A 19,127-nucleotide genomic window follows, 5' to 3' on the forward strand; every position below is an offset into this window, starting at 1 on the left:
ATTTTGAAGTGGAGGTCCTGAAAGGAAAAAAGAAGTTATGTTAACTGAAGGGAGACTGGACAGGCAAAAGCTAAGGGCTGTTACCACTTTCTCCAGTATTTGAACATTTAAGTTACTTCCAGTTTTTCCCTGTTATAAGACAGAAATCTTTATGCATGGAGTATTTTCTACATCTCTGTTTGTTTCCTTGGAGAGATTCCCAGCAGTGGAATTCCCATGCAAAAAGGTGGTGGTGGTGCGGGGGCGGGGGGGGGGCAATTCCCTGGTGGTGCAGTGGTTAAGAATCGGCCTGCCAATGCAGGGGACACAGGTTCAAGCCCTAACCTGGGAAGATCCCACATGCTGCGGAGCAACTAAGCCCGTACGCTGCAACTACTAAGCCTGTGCTCTAGAGCCTGCGAGCCACAACTACTGAAGCCTGCGGGCCTAGAGTCCATGCTTCTCAACAAGAGAAGCCACCGCAACGAGAAGCCTGCGCACCGCAACGAAGAGTAGCCCCTGCTCACCGCAACTAGAGAAAGCCCATACACAGCAACAAAGACCCAACACAGCCATAATAAAAAAAAAAAAAAAAGTTGGTGAGACCTATTACACATTGCCCTTAAGGCTTTATATCAATGAACAGTCCTGCAAACAGTGTATGAAAGTGCTCACTCTGCACTGAATTTATAGGTAAAAATAATACTGTGTGATTTTAATTGGCAACTCTTAGGTAGTGTTACCACTACCTAAAAACCTCAATAAACACTAGTTGCTTTTCTTTCCTTTGCTTCAAATATCAGTTGGTAACTATAGGTTGAGTTTTCTAAAAAACTAAAAGTTATGATTGTCATAGGACTTAATTTTATAAAATAGGTTCTTTCACAGCATTTCATCTAATCCTTGCAATAAGTCCAAGAAGTAAGTGGGACACGTTATTTCCCTTACTTTGGGGAGGAGGTTGGAGTCTCCAGATGGTCAGCCTTGGGGAGTACACACAGTTGCCTGTCAGACCCTGTCCTTAAACCTAGCTCTGTCTCCAAGAATCTAATGACCCCTCACCTGCTGGTGACATCTGAGTCCTTTGAAGAAATGTCTTAACATTTGTATTAGAGGTGTGTAGTTAAAAAAAAAATGTCAAGGGCTATGTGTAAGAAAATCCTAGGTTTTCACAGGTAGTGTGCTGACATCTTTCAGGGCCAGCAGTGGGGCATACAGGAGAGAGTGTGAGCTCTGAAACCAGGTGGCTGCCTTCAAATCCCAGCTCAAACACAGCCAGCTGGCCTTAGGCAAATGCTTTGCAAGAGGGTCCCCTGGGTAGGTAAGTCGGGGATGATACCTAGGGTGGGGGACTTGTTATTAGCGTTGTTTAGTCTCCATCACGATGTGGGATAGCCCAAGGCCACTCATGACATGGTCAGGCTGTACAGGAGCAAAGGACCAGCCATTTTCTCAGTCATAACACTGCAGGAAGGTCTCCCCTGTCATGTGTCAGTCACTGGTCTCCACTGGGCCTTGGGGGACACCCTCCCCCATCATGTGCTGGGTGCGTGCCATGCAGGAGCAGAGCAGGGGTGGGGAGCTCTGGGGTCCTGTGGTGAAACCTGGTCAGAGGTCAGCAGCCAGCTGTGGAGGAGCCGAGGAAACTGTAGTTTGACATGACAGTCGCTAGAGGTCCCTGTGGAACTGCATTGAACTGCCCAGGGAGGGTCGGCCCAGAGCAGAAAAATCCTCCCAAATCCTCCCATCGTGGAGCCAGACCAGCTGCACCGCTGGAATTCCAGGCCCCCTTTGTCTTTTAACCATCCTGTGTTCCCCTTAAGCTGGTGACTGTCCTAAGGGACTGTAAAGGTCTAATGTTGGGACCCACCTGTCCCTCTCCAGCAGTCCGTAGAGATGGGCCCCCTTCAGGCTAGTTTCTGGGGCAAGAAAACACAGGCCTATTTTTGGAGGGGTTGTTCCCCAAGGGCCAGGCTGGGCTTAGAGAGGATTTCCCAGCCAGCCAGCTGCCTCTGCCCCTGCAAACTCAGTCAGTCCTTCCCCTTTGCAAGTGACAGAAATGCGATCTGCATGAAGTCAGAGCATCTCAGGCATAATCAGGGCAGAGTCTTGCAAACCAACAGCCAGAACCTCGTATGGAAGCCTGGTCACCGGGCCTGCTCCTGGGTCAGTGTGGGTGACCAGCTGGGTGTGGCAGGATCACAGCACCAAGGACACACCCTGTGCCTCACCCTGGTTGGGGTTGGGGTGGGTGGGGAGATAACAGCTGGCAGGGCTGAAAGGGAAGGGGTCACTGGAGAGGCAGGAAGAGCGAAACCTAAATGTCAGTTCTGGATAGAAGACAACTTGGGAGGGGATCTAGTCCAGCTCTTTCATCCCTTTTTTTTGAATGTTTGAATTTTATTTATTTTTTAATTTTCTTTCAGGTTTCTGTCATCTATATTTTATTTTTAAAATTTTTATTGGAGTATAGTTGATTTACAACGTTATGTTAGTTTCAGGTGTACAGCAAAGTGAATCTGTTATACATATACATATAGCCACTCTTCTTTTAGATTCTCTTCCCATGTAGACCTTTACAGAATATTGAGTAGAGTTCCCTGTGCTATACAGGAGGTTCTTATTAGTTATCTATTTTATATATATCTTTTTTAGGAGGATAAAAGTGTTTTATTTTTTTCATGTTTCAATTAAAAATACAAATCAGGACCACTTTTTATGTAACAAATATTTACTGAACCTCAATAATGTGCAAGGCACTGTACCAGGTCTCGTGGGATTAGGTAGCCCTCCAAGAGCTGCTTTTCTGACAAAGGAACCCAAATATCTCTATTTCTCAGGATGTTTTTCAGTCTCAAGTAATGGAAAATCCACCTAAAAATTTAGCCCCTTCGCTTATGGCTGAAGACACCAAGACCCAGAGAGGGAAAGCGATTTGGTCAAGGTCACACAGCAAGTTAAGGACAAAGCTGGGAGCAGATCCCGGGTCTGTGGATTCCAATAGCAGCAGCTCTCTGTGGCACCACACTGAGGGAAGACCGTTTAGTAGAGTCAGAAGTGAGTCTAATCCACGTCAGAGGCAAAGAAGTTGAGAAAATCCACTGCTTCTAATGTAGTTATAAACCGGGCTCTTGGATGTCCTGGTGTCCCATAGTTTGAAGCTTTCTCATTTCAGAAGATGATTTTGTGTTTTCTCAGATGGCCAGGAGTGGACTTTTTTTTAATTTAATTTTTATTTTATATTGGGGTATAGTTGATTTACAATGTTGTATTAGTTTCAGGTGTACAACAGAGTGATTCAGTTATACATATACATATATCCATTCTTTTTCAGATAGTTTTCCCGTACTTGTTATTACAGAATATTGAGTAGCGTTCCCTGTGCTATGCAGTAGGTTCTTGTTGATTATCTATTTTATATATAGTGGTATGTATATGTTAATCCCAAACTCCTAATTTATCCCTCCTCCCCACCTTTCCCCTTTGTTAACCATAAGTTTGTTTTTGAAGTCTGTGAGTCTGTTTCTGTTTTGTAAATAAGTTCATTTGTATCATCTTTTTCGATTCCACATGTAAGTGATGTCATATATTTGTCTTTGTCTGACTTACTTCACTTAGTATGATAATCTCTAGGTCCATCCTTGTTGTTGCAAATGGCATTATTTCATTCTTTTTATGGCTGAGTAATATTCTATTTTATATATGTACCACATCTTCTTTATCCATTCATCTGTTGATGGACATTTAGGTTGCTTCCAGGAGTGGATTTTTTTTTTTTTTTTGCGGTACGTGGGCCTCTCACTGTTGTGGCCTCTCCCGTTGCGGGGACGCGCAGGCTCAGCGGCCATGGCTCACGGGCCCAGCCGCTCCGCGGCATGTGGGATCTTCCTGGACCGGGACACGAACCCGTGTCCCCTGCATCGGCAGGTGGACTCTCAACCACTGAGCCACCAGGGAAGCCCCAGGAGTGGATTTTATAAGACTTCTGAAGCTAAACTCATCACCTCCACCAGCCCAGGAACTGGAATCACGTGTTCATAACAAACATGAGGCAGGTGCCCTAAGTTCTGACCTGGTGCAGGATCCAAAAGAGGGAGCACCCAGGGCCTTGCTCTGGGAGGTGGGGCCTCCCCTCCCAGCCGGAGGGCTTGCCTAACTCATCCCTCATCTGCTCCCCTCCGTCTCCCACCCTCTCCACAGAGTCTGGGACCCACCCCCCAGTCCTAGAAAGATTTTGCCTCCAGCATCTGTCCCAAACATTTAACAGCCCTCTGGGGTCCTTTCCCCAGGCAATGATGGAAACTCTCACCTCTGAATGACGTAAAAGGTAATAACTCTTCCCCAAACCTTCTATACTAGGGACATAACAGGTATCATTGTATTCATTCCTCCAACAGTCCAATGAGGAAGGAACTGTTAGCCAGTTTGGAACAAGGAGTTTCAAACATTATTAATGTAGTCAACAGCCAGGGAGTTAGTAAATGGTAGGGCTTGAATTTGAACCTGGGTCTGGCTGTTTTTTTTTTTTATTACATCTTTATTGGAGTATAATTGCTTTACAATGGTGTGTTTGTTTCTGCTTTATAACAAAGTGAATCAGTTATACATACACATATGTTCCCATATCTCTTCCCTCTTGCGTCTCCGTCCCTCCCACCCTCCCTATCTCACCCCTCTAGGTGGTCACAAAGCACCGAGCTGATCTCCCTGTGCTATGCGGCAGCGAGAGAGTGGCATGGACATATATACACTACCAAACGTAAAATAGATAGCTAGTGGGAAGGGGCCTGGCTGGTTTAAAGCCCATGTTCTTCCACTGCCACGGACCAGCACCCAGAAAAGCTGAGTTCTGGTTTTTTAGCTGATTCACAAAGCTTATTTGGCCACTACCAGCTTTGTGACCTTGGGCAAATTACTTAATCTTTCTGAATCTCAGTTTCCTTAACTATAAGGTGGAAACTGTATACCAGTATTGACTACCTTATTGAGTCACTGTGAAGATTAAATATGACAATGTATGTGAAAGTGACACACAAATGTAAGGCATCCCCAAAGCAGAAAAGGTTCTTTTTCCAGTGGAAGGTCTTTGACCATCAACAGTGATATTTAGTAGGTTATAATTCATCTCAACCCTTAATAGTACCTCTTTAATTTTACCCACACCCCAGCTTATTTTTACCATCTCTTGTCATTTTTAAAATCTTTTATATCCTTGTGCAGTCTTTTCATTTATGTTTTTCTTGTGTTTGGACATTAGGCATGCTTTACCTCCTTAATGTCTCTTTAAAGAAAACTTTGTGACTTAATTTTCTTAAGGACAAATAACCTTTTGAAGGGAAGGGCCCCTTAGGTAAAACTCACACAAAGTAGACCCAGGCAAGATTGTGAAATTTACAAGTATGTCTTCAATGGCTCTGCAGTTTCAGCATCTGTAATATTCAAGGCCACTTCAATTGCAAGGTACAGGACCAAAGTCAAATAGCTTAAGAAAAAAGTTATCGGCTTATGAAACGGAAGAGCCCGTGGGCAGGCCTTTAGGTATGGCATTATCCAGGTTCTCAATGGATGCAGTGAGTTGTCAGCCTGTCTTTACACATTTCTTGCTTTGCTCACCTCTGGGTTGGATTCATTACTGGGCAAACTTCCTCCATCTGGTGAGAAAGACGGATACCAGACATCCCTGATCCTCACAGAGAAAGAAGGAAGAAGCATCTTTTCCTGTAGCACTTCTGTGGGAGACAAAATCATGACAGCCTCCAAGATTCCACACTTTGGTGTATATGCCTTGTATATCTCCTTGATTATGGGAAGGACTTGTGAATATGATGAGATATCACTCCTGTGATTATATTATTTTATCCTGGGTGGCCCTGACCAAATCAGGTGAGCCCTTTATTTTTTATTTATTTTTTGTATATTTTTAAATTGGGGTTTAGTTGTTTTACCATGTGTTAGTTTCTACTGTACAGCGAAGTGAATCAGCTATATGTATATATATATCCCTCTTTTTTGGATTTCCTTCCCATTTAGGTCACCACAGAGCACTGAGTAGAGTTCCCTGTGTTATACAGCGGGTTCTAATTAGTTATCTGTTTTATACATATTGGTGTACAGGTGAGCCCTTTAAAAGCAGAGTTTTGTCAAGCTGATTGCAGAGGAAGTCAGAGAGATGTGCTCTGGTTGGTCTAGGAGAAAGCAAACATCCATGCTGTGAATTGCCTATGGGGACCACGTAGTAAGGAAATGCAGGTGCTCTCTAGGATCAGAGACAGTCCCTGGCCGATTGTTAGCAGGAAAATAGAGACCTAGTCCTATATTTGTAAAGAAGTAGATTTTGTCAACCACCAGTGACCTTGGAAGAAGACCCTGAGCCTCAGATGAGAACTGTAGCCCCAGCCAACACCTTAATTTCATCTTCATAAGCACCTGAGAAGAGAACCCACTCATGCTGTGCCTGGACTTCTGATCTACATTACTGTGAGATGAATTTGTGTTGTTTTAAGTTACTACGTTTGTGATACTCTGTCATGCAGCAATAGAAAGCTAACACAACTTCTGAAAATTCTAATGTACGAGTTAGGATCTTTTGGTTGCAAGCAACACAAAGCAACTCTGGATGACCTAAGCAAAAAAATTTACCTGAACAGCGTTCATAGAGCCACAGAACATGAACAGCTCTTGGGATGGGTCCAAGCAGGAGAACTGAACAGGGGATGTTTCCAGGTCTTTTTTCACTCTCTCGAGATTCAAATTCCAGGGAGAAAGAAGCTTACTGCCTTTACATGACAGCCTCATCAAGATTGTAACCAAGGGTGAATAGTTGGTTCTTTAAAGCAAAATGGGTGGAGTGAAATCAACAATATGGCTGAGTAAGACATCCCTCGTTTATGTTCCACTCTAAACAGCAACAATTTGACTTCCGTCCATAGACCGAAGTGCCTTTGTGGCAGTTGTGGGACCCAGCACCATACACCAAAGGATCCAGGAGCCGTCTTGCCCACATGTGTGTTGGGTAATAGGCATACAGACCCTGGTCCTGGCTGTGAACCGTACAGTGGCCCATGAACTGGCTCCAGCCCCTCTCAGCCATGGTCTGGGAGACCCTGGAAAACACTCTCTCAGACAATCACCCATAGACAGGAGACCCTTTGTGGAAGTCCAGGTTCCAGAGGAGAAGTTCCAGCACTCTGTTGGAAAAACAACAACAAAAATACAAGTTTAGATGCATTGGAGTGGGTAAGAGGAACAGCTTTAATTTACTTGCATCATCCCTCCCCTGAGGTGGCATAGCTAAGGGATAAGTGGTATCTTCTCAGCTCTGTGATTTCTCCTACAGGGCAAAGTGAGAGCATGTGAATTAGCAGCTGGCTCAGAGTACTAAATCATTATCTACATGACTGGGGAGTAGGAAGAAACTGGGAGAGTGGCAGATAGGACTCTTGTGGGGCATTAAAGGGCTGCAGATCCTACTAAGTGCATTGTGGGCTCCATCAAGAAGCCAGTCCATGAACCACTCGGGATGTCTTGCCTGCAGATCCTCCCAACTGGCCCATAAACATCCCAGTGCTCTGTGCACCTCACCCACACACCTGGTTCCCTCTGTGCACTCCTGATGGTGGTGGTAAGAGCAAGCAAGCTAGAGAGCATGCACAGAAAGTCGACTTGAATCTGCAGGCCAGGGAAAGACCAGAAATTTAATCTTTAATGCCACCCTTGGGAAAGCAAAATGGAAGCTGTTGGCACTTGGCCTGGTATGTCGTAAGATTAAGAAAAAGCATACAAGTTTATGAATTCTGCCATGAGAGGAAGCAAGGAGCAAGGAACAGGCATATCCATGGAAGGTCTGAGAAAGCCTCAGCATCCCTAGCAGTGCTGATGGAAGATATTTCTCTCCCAAAGGTAATTAGTAAAGACTGGAGGAGGTGACTGCTACTTCAAATGTGAAGAGAGCAACACAAAACTTCAAGGAACATGAAAAACCAAGGAAAAACATGACACCACCAAAGGATTACAGTAATCTTCCAGTGTGGATCCTAAAGACATGGAGATTGTGAGTTACTGAATAAAGAATTCAAAACAGCTATTTTAAGTTTTTCTTATAGCTCTCATTGAGCTATAAGAAAACACGGAAGGGCAATTCAACAAAATCAGGAAAATCATACATGAACAAAATGAGAAGTATAACAAAGAGATAGAAATAATTTTTATAAATTATTTATAAATTTTATTATGTTATTTATTATTTATAAATTTAATAAAATTCTGGAGCTGAAAAATACAATGAATGAAAAATGTAATGGAAAACATCAACAGCAGAATGAGTCAAGCAGAAAAACGAATCTGTGTGTTAGAAGAGAGGAACTTTGAAATTATCCAGTAGGAGGAGGAGAAAGGAAAAAGAATGAAAAAATAGTGAAGAAAGTCTATGTGATCTATGGGATACCATTAAAAGAAACAATTTGCAAATTATTGGAGTCACAGAAGGAGAAGAGGGGGAGAAGGGAGCAGAAAGATTATTTAAAGAAATAATGGCTGAGAGCTTTCCAGATCTGGAGAGAGAATTGAAAAATCCAAGTTTATGAAGCTCATAGATCATCAAATTCAAAGAGGTATTCTCGAAAACACATTAAAATAAAACTGTAAAAATTCAAGGACAAAAAGAGAATCTCAAAAGCAGCAAGATAAAAGAAGCTTGTAACTTACAAGGGAACCCCATAAGGCTGTCAGTAGATTTCTTAGCAGAAATTTTACAGGCAGGGGGAGAGTGGGATGATACATTCTTCAGGATAGATCACATGATAGGTCACAAAACAACTTAGCAACTGTAAGAAGGTCTTAGCAACTGTAAGAAGGCCAAAATTATACCAAGTATCTTTTCTGATGACAACGGTATGAAAGTAGAAATTAACAACAGGAGGAAAACTGGAAAATTCACAAAATGTGTAAACTAAACAACACACTTCTGATCACACAATGGGTCAAAGAAAAAAATTTTTAAATATATCTTGAAGCAAAGAAAATGGAAACACAATATAACAAAAGTCATGGGTTGCAGCAAAAGCAGTTGTAAGAGGGAGATTTAGGAATTCCTTGGCAGTCCAGTGGTTAGGACTCAGAGCTTTCACTGCCATGGCCCAGGTTCAAGCCCTGGTTGGGGAACTAAGATCCTGCAAGCCAAGTGGCACAGAAAAATAAAGAAAGGAAGTTTATAGTGATAAATACCTACATTAAAAAATAAGAAAAATTTCAAATAAACAACCAAGCTTTACATCTCAAGGAACCAGAAAAAAGAAGCCAAAGTTATCAGAAGGAAGAAAACCACAAAGAGCAGAGCAGAAATAAATGAAATAGAGACAGAAAAACAATAGAAAAGATCAATGAAACTAAGAGCTGTTTTTAAAAAAAAAAATTAGAACAAAATCAAGAGCCTGGAAATAAACTCTCTCTCTCTCTCTCTCTCTCTCTCTCTCTCTCTCTCTCTCTATATATATATATATATATATATATACAGTCAACTAATATTTAAGAGTGCCAAGAATATTCAATGGGAAAGAATAGTTTCTTCAACAAATAGTGTTGGGAAAACTGGATAACCAGATGCAAAGGAATGAAATTGAACCCCACTTACACCACTCACTAAAATTAACTTGAAATGGATTAAAGACTTAAGTAGAAGACCTGAAACCATAATACTTCTAGAAGAAAAACATAGGGAAAAATCTCCTTGACATTGGTATTGGCAACAATTTTTTGGATATGACACCAAAAGCCCAAGCAACAAAAGCAAAATTAACAGATTGGACATCAATCTAAAAAGCTTCTACACAGCAAAAGAAACAATCAGGAAAATGAAAAGGCAACCTATGGAATGAGAGAAAATATTTGCAAATCATATGTCTGAAAAGGCGTTAATATCCAGAATATATAAGGAACTCATAAAATTCAACAGTAAAGAAACCAAAGAACCTGATTTCAAAATGGGCAAAGGAACCAGATAAATTTTTTCCAAAGAAGACATACAAATGACCAACAGGTACAGGAAAAGATGCTCAATATCACTAATCATCAGGGAAATGCAAATCAAAACCACAATAGATCACCTCACACATGTTAGAATGGCTATTTTCAAAAGGACAAGAGATAACAAATGTTGGCAAAGATGTGGGGAAAAGGAAACCCTCATACACTATTGGTGGGAAAGTAAATTGGTGCAGCCACTATGGAAAACAGTATGGAGGTCCCTCAAAGAATTAAAAATAGAACTACCATCTGATCCAGCAGTCACACTTCTAGTTATATATCTGAAAGAAATGAAATCAGGATCTTGAAGAAATATCTACAGTTCCACGTTCATTGCAGCATTATTTACAATAGCCAAGACAGAAAAGACTTAAGTGTCTGCCAACAGGTGAATGGATAAAGAAGATGTGGTATATATACACAATGGAATATTATTCAACCATGAGAAACAAGGACATTCTGCCATTTGTTAAAACATGGATGGAACTTGAGGGCATTAGGCTAAGTGAAATAAGTCACCCAGAGAAAGACAAATGTTATTTGATATCATTTACATATGGTATCTAAAAAAGCTGAACTTATAGAAACAGAGCAGAATGGTGGTTACCAGGGGCTTGGGGGTGGGAGAAAAAGGGAGATTTTGGTCAAAGGTTACAAACTTACAGTTATGAGGTAAATAAGTTTTGGGTACAGCATGGTGAGGCGGCAAAGATGAGGTCCCACGTAGGTGTTTGGGTGGGGTCCTGCAGGGATTGGCAGCCATTTCTGCTCCAACGGAGACCCCTCAGGAAACAAGTGCTGGCCTCCAGCTTCTTGTCAGTCCAAGACCAGTCAGCTGAAGAGGGGGTGGGCAGGGCTTGGGTGAATGCACTGGGTCCTCAAGGCATGGGGAAGTGCTCCTCACTCCAGAGAAACCTTGGGAGTGACTGCCTCTGGAAACCCCAAGGACAGAAGCCAATCCTCCTTTTGTGCTTCTTTCTCTGGTGATCAGGAACCTGGGAACTGCTCCATCCACCAGTTTCTGGATTCCTCTTGTTGTGTTCTTCTCAATAGTTGAGGCAGCGTCCTACTCAGTATTGGCCTTCCTGCCATCCTGGATGTTACCAATTCACCCATTCACCCACCCATCGAAAGTGTACTGAAAACTAGAGATTCAATCATGAGGAATAGCCAGATCTTTCTCACAAGCAAATCACAGCTGCTGGTCATTATGTCCTACCTGGACTTTCTCTCAGCTCCTGACCCTGTCTGTGTCCTCCTCTAGGTCCCAGCCCCATCCCACTGCACTCACCAGAGCAAGGCTGGCAGTAGTGGACAGCTATTGTTTTACACATGCCCAGAATCCTTTCCCTTTCTTTCTTCTATGACAAATGATTCTGGTAGGGCTGTTAATCATAGTGTCCTATCTCCAGTCTTGTCTTGTCTCCCTGGAAACAATGGTTGATCCAAGAGGTGAGCATAAGACCCAAGCTGGGCCAATTAGATCATTTCCTGAGATTTTTTTAAAAATTTATTTTTAAAATTTTTGAATTCTCTTTTATTTATTTTTTTTATACAGCAGGTTCTTATTAGTCATCCATTTTATACACATCAGTGTATACATGTCAATCCCAATCTCCCAATACATCACACCCCCACCCCCACCCCCCACCGCTTTCCCCCCTTGGTGTCCATACGTTTGTTCTCTACATCTGTGTCACAATTTCTGCCCTGCAAACTGGTTCATCTCTACCATTTTTCTAGGTTCTACTTATATGTGTTAATATGCAATATTTGTTTTTCTCTTTCTGACTTACTTCACTCTGTATGACAGTCTCTAGATTCATCCACATCTCTACAAACGACCCAATTTCGTTCCTTTTTATGGCTGAGTAATATTCCATTGTATATATGTACCACATCTTCTTTATCCTTTCCTCTGTCGATGGGCATTTAGGTTGCTTCCATGACCTGGCTACTGTAAATAGTGCTGCAATGAACATTGGGGTGCATGTGTCTTTTTGAATTATGGTTTTCTCTGAGTATATGCCTAGTAGTGGGATTGCTGGGTCATATGTATGGTAATTCTATTTTGAGTTTTTTAAGGAACCTCCATACTGTTCTCCATAGTGGCTGTATCAATTTACGTTCCCACCAACAGTGCAAGAGGGGTCCCTTTTCTCCACACCCTCTCTAGCATTCGTTGTTTGTAGATTTTCTGATGATACCCATTCTAACTAGTGTGAGGTGATACCTCATTGTAGTTTTGATTTGCATTTCTCTAATAACTAGTGGTGTTGAGCAGCTTTTCATGTGCTACTTGGCCATCTGTATGTCCTCTTTGGAGAAATGTCTACTTAGGCCTTCTGCCCATTTTTGGATTGGGTTGTTCATTTTTTTAATATTGAGCTGCATGTGCTGTTTATGTATTTTGGAGATTAATCCTTTGTTCGTTGATTCATTTGCAAATATTTTTTCACATCTGAGGGTTGTCTTTTCGTCTTGTTCATAGTTTCCTTTGCTGTGCAAAAGCTTTTAAGTTTCATTAGGTCCCATTTGTTTATTTTTGTTTTTACTTCCATTACTCTAGGAGGTGGATCAAAAAAGATCTTGCTGTGATTTATGTCAAAGAGTGTTCTTCATATGTTTTCCTCTAAGAGTTTTATAGTGTCCGGTCTTACATTTAGGTCTTGAATCCATTTTGAGTTTATTTTTGTGTATGGTGTTAGGGAGTGTTCTAATTTCATTCTTTTACATGTAGCTGTCCAGTTATCCCAGCACCATTTACTGAAAAGACTATTTTTTCTCCATTGTATATCTTTGCCTCCTTTGTCATAGATTAGTTGACCATAGGTGTGTTGGTTTATCTCTGGGCTTTCTATCCTGTTCCATTGATCTGTATTTCTGTTTTTGTGCCAGTACCATATTGTCTTGATTACTGTAGCTTTGTAGTATAGTCTGAAGTCAGGGAGTCTGATTTCTCCAGCTCCGTTTTATTCCCTCAAGACTGCTTTGGCTATTTGGGGTCTTTTGTGGCTCCATACACATTTTAAGATGATTTGTTCTAGTTCCGTAAAAAATGCCATTGGTAATTTGATAGGGATTGCATTGAATCTGTAGATTGCTTTGGGTAGTATAGTCATTTTCACAATATTGATTCTTCCAATCCAAGAACACGGTATATCTCTCCATCTGTTGGTATCACCTTTAATTTCTTTCAACAGTGTCTTATAGTTTTCTGCATACAGGTCTTTTGTCTCCCTAGGTAGGTTTATTCCTAGGCATTTTATTCTTTTTGTTGCAGTGGTAAATGGGAGTGTTTCCTTAATTTCCTTTTCAGATTTTTCATCATTAGTGTATAGGAATGCAAGAGATTTCTATGCATTAATTTTGTATCCTGCAACTTTACCAAATTCATTGATTAGCTCTAGTAGTTTTCTGGTGGCATCTTTAGGATTCTCTATGTATAGTATCATGTCATCTGCAAACAGTTTTACTTCTTCTTTTCCAATTTGTATTCCTTTTATTTCTTTTCTTCTCTGATTGCCATGCCATGCCAAAACTATGTTGAATAATAGTGGTGAGAGTGGACATCCTTGTCTCATTCCTGATCTTAGAAGAAATGCTTTCAGTTTTTCACCATTGAGAATGATGTTTGCTTTGGGTTTGTCATATATGGCCTTTATTATGTTGAGTTAGATTCCCTCTATGCCCACTTTCTGGAGAGTTTTTATCATAAATGGGTGTTGATTTTGTCAAAACTTTTTCTGCATCTATTGAGATGATCATATGGTTTTTATTCTTCAATTTGTTAATATGGTGTATCACATTGATTGCTTTGCATATATTGGAGAATCCTTGCATCCCTGGGATAAATCCCACTTGATCAAGTTGTATGACCCTTTTAATGTGTTGTTGGATTCTGTTTGCTAGTATTTTGTTGAGGATTTTTGCATCTTCATCAGTGATATTGGTCTGTAATTTTCTTCTTTTGTGGTATCTTTGTTTGGTTTTGGTATCAGGGTGATGGTGGCCTCATAGAATGAGTTTGTGAGCGTTCCTTCCTCTGCAATTTTTTTGGAAGAGTTTGAGAAGGATGGGTGTTAACTCTTCTCTAAATGTTTGATACAATTCACCTATGAAGCCATCTGGTCCTGGACTTTTGTTTGTTGAACTATTTTTAATCACAGTTTCAATTTCAATACTTGTGATTAGTCTGTTCGTATTTTGTATTTCTTCCTGGTTCAGTCTTGGAAGGTTATACCTTTCTAAGAATTTGTCCATTTCTTCCAGGTTGTCCATTTTATTGGCATAGAGTTGCTTGTAGTAGTCTCTTAGGATGCTTTGTATTTCTGCGGTTTCTGTTGTAACTTCTCCTTCTTGAGGAAATGCCACACACATTTTCCACAGGGACCTCGCTATTCCACATTCCCTCCAGCAATGTACAAGAGTTCCAATTTCTTCACATCCTTACCAACACCTTGTGTCTTTAAATTTTAGCTGTCTTAGTGTGTGTGAAGTAATAGTTCACTATAGTTTTTGATTTGCATTTCCCTAATGACCAAAGATATTGTGCAAGTTTTCATGTGCTTATTGGCCATTTGTATATCTCTTTGGAGAAATATCTATTCAGATCTTTGGCAGATTTTTCCTTATTTTTTTTTCTAGTTTAGTTGTAGGAGTTATTTTTATATTCTGAATACTATACCCTTATCAATATATGATATGGAAATATTTTTTCTATGGATTGTCTTTTCACTTTGTTGATAGTGTCCTTCATGCACAAAAGTTTTAAATTTTGAGGAAGTCCAATTTACCTATTTTTTCTTTGATTGCTTGTGCTTTTTTGGTGTCCTGGCTATTTTTGTACATTAATTTTTTCATATAAACTTTGGACCCAGATTATCTTGTTCTAAAACTTTTGTTGGCATTTGTCGAGGGATGGGTTGATTAATTTAGAGAGCGGGACTTTCCTGGTGGTCCAGTGGTTAAGAATCCACCTTCTGATTCTGGGGACATGAGTTCAATCCCTGGTCAGGAAATTAAGATACCGTGTGCCATGGGCAACTAAGCCCACACGCCACAACTACTGAGCCCATGTGCCACAACAAAAGTTCCCGCATGCTGCAACAAATATCCCACGTGCCACAACTAAGACCTGACACAGCCAAATAAATAAATAAATAAAATAAAAATTTTTAAAAAATTTAGAGAGAATCATGGTCTTCTTAAAAGGGAGATTTTTATCAAAGACCAGGATACACCTTTCCATTTACCCAAGTCCTTTCTGTATTCTTCAGTAACACTTTAAAGTTTGTTTCACATAGATCTTACACTTTCTATCAAGTTTATTTCTTGGTATTAATCTTTTTTTCTTATTGTAAATTAGTCTAATGTTTAGATGCTGACAACTAACAAGAGTGTTTGAAGTATTACGTGAGCTATAGTATTTTCTATGGTCCAAATTCAGGCCAAGTTCAGATCTGCAACCTCAGATCTACTCCAACACTTGGCATTATAGGTAAGGACGCTGAGGTCTAGAGATGCTGAGTGACTTACTCAAGGCTGCACAGCAGGTAGGTAGCAGAGATGGCACTATGGCCCAAGTATTCTGTCTCTCCATTTCGCCTGACTCTGAAGCCAGAGCTCTGTCATCTTACCAACCGCCATAAAATACACGAATCTAGGAAAGCGGCGAATGTTCTTACGTGCCCTGGGAACTTGTAGTTGCCTAGGGATTGACTTCACCAATCAAGATAGGAGTTAGATAAAAATTAGGAAAAAAGGAAAATAAAACAACAGTTAAGTGAGAAAAAAAGCAAAAATTCAGACAGACACACACTCGCCTACATGTGTGCACATACACCGCCCCCCCCTCAAACCCTCAAACCTCCAGAGCTTCCTGCCTGTGAACCGAAAGGAGGAGTATGAGTTTCCTGGCCCTGCTGGCAGGTGCCTTCTCAAAGGCCCCATCGTCCTCCACTTCCTGAGGAGGCTGCAGCCAAAGAGACTGCTTTTCTCTTCTTCTTCCAGTCACGGCTGCCTCGGCCTCTGCCCCCAGGCACCATCCTGGGGAAGGACAAGATGAAGTGGATGGCGCTTGTTACGGTGGCCACCCTGCAGGCACACTTCCCAGTTACAGGTAAGGCCGGATGTATCGGATGTATCGATGGCAAGGAACTTTTTGGAACCCTTTGTGCGTGTGTGTCGGGGGTGGAGGGAGATAGCCGAGGGCTGGTGAGGCGCCAGTGTCTCCTTTAAACCCTGCCCTCCCCAAATCAATGAGCAGCTGAGCGGGGAGGGTCCGGCTTGGTGCAGGCATCTGCCTCATTAAGGCCAGGCTGGGCATCAGCTCAGAGCCAGCTGCTCGAAAACACACCTGTGCAAAGTATGGATTTTTCCAGTGATAAAAAGAGAGAGAAAAGTCTGTGGTGGGGAAAGGATGAGGAGAAACTGAGGCAGGCCCCATGTGGACAAGAAGAGAGGGAGTATTTAACAGAAGCCGGGAGGGACCAGAAAATGTCAGCCAGGCCATGTTTCATGCTGAGGCACTTTTCTAGTCTTTATGTATTCTTCTTTCACCCCCTTGCTGGCTCCGTCACTCAGCCCCTTTCCTTCTTCCTTCGCCAACAAAAACCATTGCATTTGTTGTTGGTTAGAGAGGGTCATGGCTGTGGCCCTGGCTGACCTGAAACACCTTGATGGGCCAGAGACTGACTGGGTTAATGAAGGAGGGAAGTGGCCTTCTTCAGGGTCTGTGTCTAGGCTTAGCTCTGACTTGGCTGTCTCTGTACCCTACAGCCAAGGGCTGCCTGATGACACACCCATCCAGGCTCAGTGACAACCCACCGCCTCTTGCCTCAGGCAGCTCTCTGTCTGAGGCCATAAAGCCAGAGATGCTGACAGAATGTAGGGGACAGATGAGAGGATGTGACTTGTTAAGTAGCCACCACGAGGAACAACCAACCAACAAGAGAACCTACTCCTCACTTCATTCCAGCCCTTAGAGTCCAGCTTTTCTAGAATCCTTTTACCCTTACCGTGTTTTCTAGCTCAGATAATAAGAAGAAGTGAAAAGAAGACAAAATGGACTCTGGGCATTGGCATCCTGGCATTTTTTACAAAATATGGGACAAGCTGTATTTGAATCTAAAGAAACCAGGAGAGTGGTCACAAACCAATGTCATTCCTCCACTCGACAGCTCACCTCGGTGTGGGAGGGAGTTTGGCGACAAGGGTGGGAGGGCAGGAAAGGCCATTGGCACTTTTGTTCCTGCCAGGGAACGTGGCACAGCTGCCGCCTAGCACCTCGGGGGTTTCGAGGACTAAGAAATTGCGGGGTTTTCTGTAAGATCACAGCTCTCTTCTCAGAAAAGCCTTCTTGGGTATGAGTCACGCAGTGCCATAGGTAAGAACACCAGGGCGAGCCCAGAGCAGCCCATCCTCGCGTGCAGGGCACAAGAGGACCCAAGATGCCAAAATGGCCTGTGAATTCAATGACTTCAGAGGGAACTGCTGACAGCAGTAGATTCAGACCTTGGGCTTCAGGTTCGGGGGACGGCACTTGGTAGATAATTCTACCATGTGAAGTTTCCTCAGGGGTCTATTTGTGTTGGGTCTTGGGGCCAAGGCTGGGGCAATGGAATTAGATGAGAAAATAAAAGCTGCTTGGGTGCTGGTGGCTGCCAGGAGTGGTAAACAAAACCCCACCCAGAAGACAAGATGGGGGCCATGCCCCATTTCCACAGAAAGAAAAGCCTTAGATTCATCTTTCAATGCCACTTGCTTTGCTGGTGTGGAGATTGAAATTTCAGCTAATTTTAGATAAGGTTCCTGGACAAAAGTTTTCCAAAGTGTCCTAGCCCTGTTGAGGGAAGGCTGGGGAGGCTTAGAGAGGCCTTTAACACCGAGGGCCATAAATGGCGCCCGTGTTGCTGAGAAGACACACTCTGTGATTTCCTTTGGAAGAAAGGCTGCTGACTGACGGAATTCGAGTTGAGGTCTTCCCTCTTTTCTTGCTCAGTTAAGTTACTCATCCCCGAACCCTTTTAAAGCATCTTCTTTTTACTAAGACTTTTCCATTTGCACTTTCTTGCGAATGCCCAGATCATTAAGATCACGGCAAATAACGACCCAGTCCATCTACCTGAGGAGGTCTCCCTGGGTGAGTCTGCCAAGACGGTCAGCCGAGGCTGGAAGAGATTAAGATGGCGTGTCTAATGGCATGGGCAGACTTCTGCCCGCAGAACCCTCGACTCCTCAGTGCCTCTAACTCCCTGCCTCACAGTGGTCAGTGTGACCTTGGTCCTTCCTTTGTAAGGAAATGCAGCTTTGACACAAAGTCTCAGGAAATGCATGCTCCTAGGTGTCGTGGGAAGAGTCAGGCCAGTCACATTGCTGCCAATTTCCCAGCTGTGCAACCTTAGACAAGTTACTTAACCTCTCTGGGCCTCAGTTTTCTCACCTCTAAAGTAAGAATAACCTTCGTTGCAGAGCTGTGGAAATGAGAAGTAAATGTTATGTGCCTGATATGTACTAAACAATCAATACGTGAAAGTTGTATTAATTATTACATCCTGGCCTGTTTTCTTGTTCTCATTATCCAGGGACAGGAAATGGAAACCCATGTTTAGGATTCTTAATTTGCTCTCGATTGTGTTGTAAAGCAGCACTGGGCACTTCCTCCATCTGTTGAAATGCAGCTCATCCTTCTTTTGGTTTCTGAGCAAAGCTGTAACAGCTCAGGAACATAGCAGTGATCCCTTCCAGTGGTGGGCCCAATTGTGAACAAGCATCAAAACTTTGCTGGGTCATAGGATGAGCATTACAGCTACCATTTCTATTTTTTTGAGACACTTATTCTGTAAGGGATATTCCCCCAGAGTGAAAACATGACTGACAATACATATAAGTAGTTAGGGGGAGCAAATTAGAGCACAGCCCCCCTGGTCATCACTGGTCAAGGTGGCCATCCAGAATTTGCAGCCAAACGGTTGGTGTGGTGGATGCACAGTGACCAGGGTATTTAAGTGAGCACTCCTCGAAACCAGACCTTTGCTTAAACTGCTTGAAGCTGGGCTTGAGGGAAGCTTTTGTGTGATGCCAGGAAAAGTTTTTCGTCGATGGCGTTTCCACCAATGGTTTATTTT

At 42.4% G+C, this 19,127-nt stretch overlaps 1 protein-coding gene across 1 annotated transcript in view; it reads left to right on the plus strand.

Moving 5' to 3' along the window:
- Positions 1-15,977: 15,977 nt before the first annotated feature.
- Positions 15,978-19,127, plus strand: part of CD247 (CD247 molecule) — a 78,028-nt gene continuing 74,878 nt past the window's right edge. The window contains exon 1 of the mRNA XM_027086433.1: positions 15,978-16,120. Within this exon, the coding sequence (XP_026942234.1) occupies positions 16,063-16,120 (58 nt within the window). The 5' untranslated portion in view covers positions 15,978-16,062. The remainder of the gene's footprint in view (positions 16,121-19,127) is intronic.

Source organism: Aethalodelphis obliquidens, unplaced genomic scaffold (genome assembly GCF_003676395.1).
Source record: "Aethalodelphis obliquidens isolate GAN/ISIS:26980383/991018 unplaced genomic scaffold, ASM367639v1 scaffold55, whole genome shotgun sequence".
Classification (NCBI taxonomy): domain Eukaryota; kingdom Metazoa; phylum Chordata; class Mammalia; order Artiodactyla; family Delphinidae; genus Aethalodelphis; species Aethalodelphis obliquidens.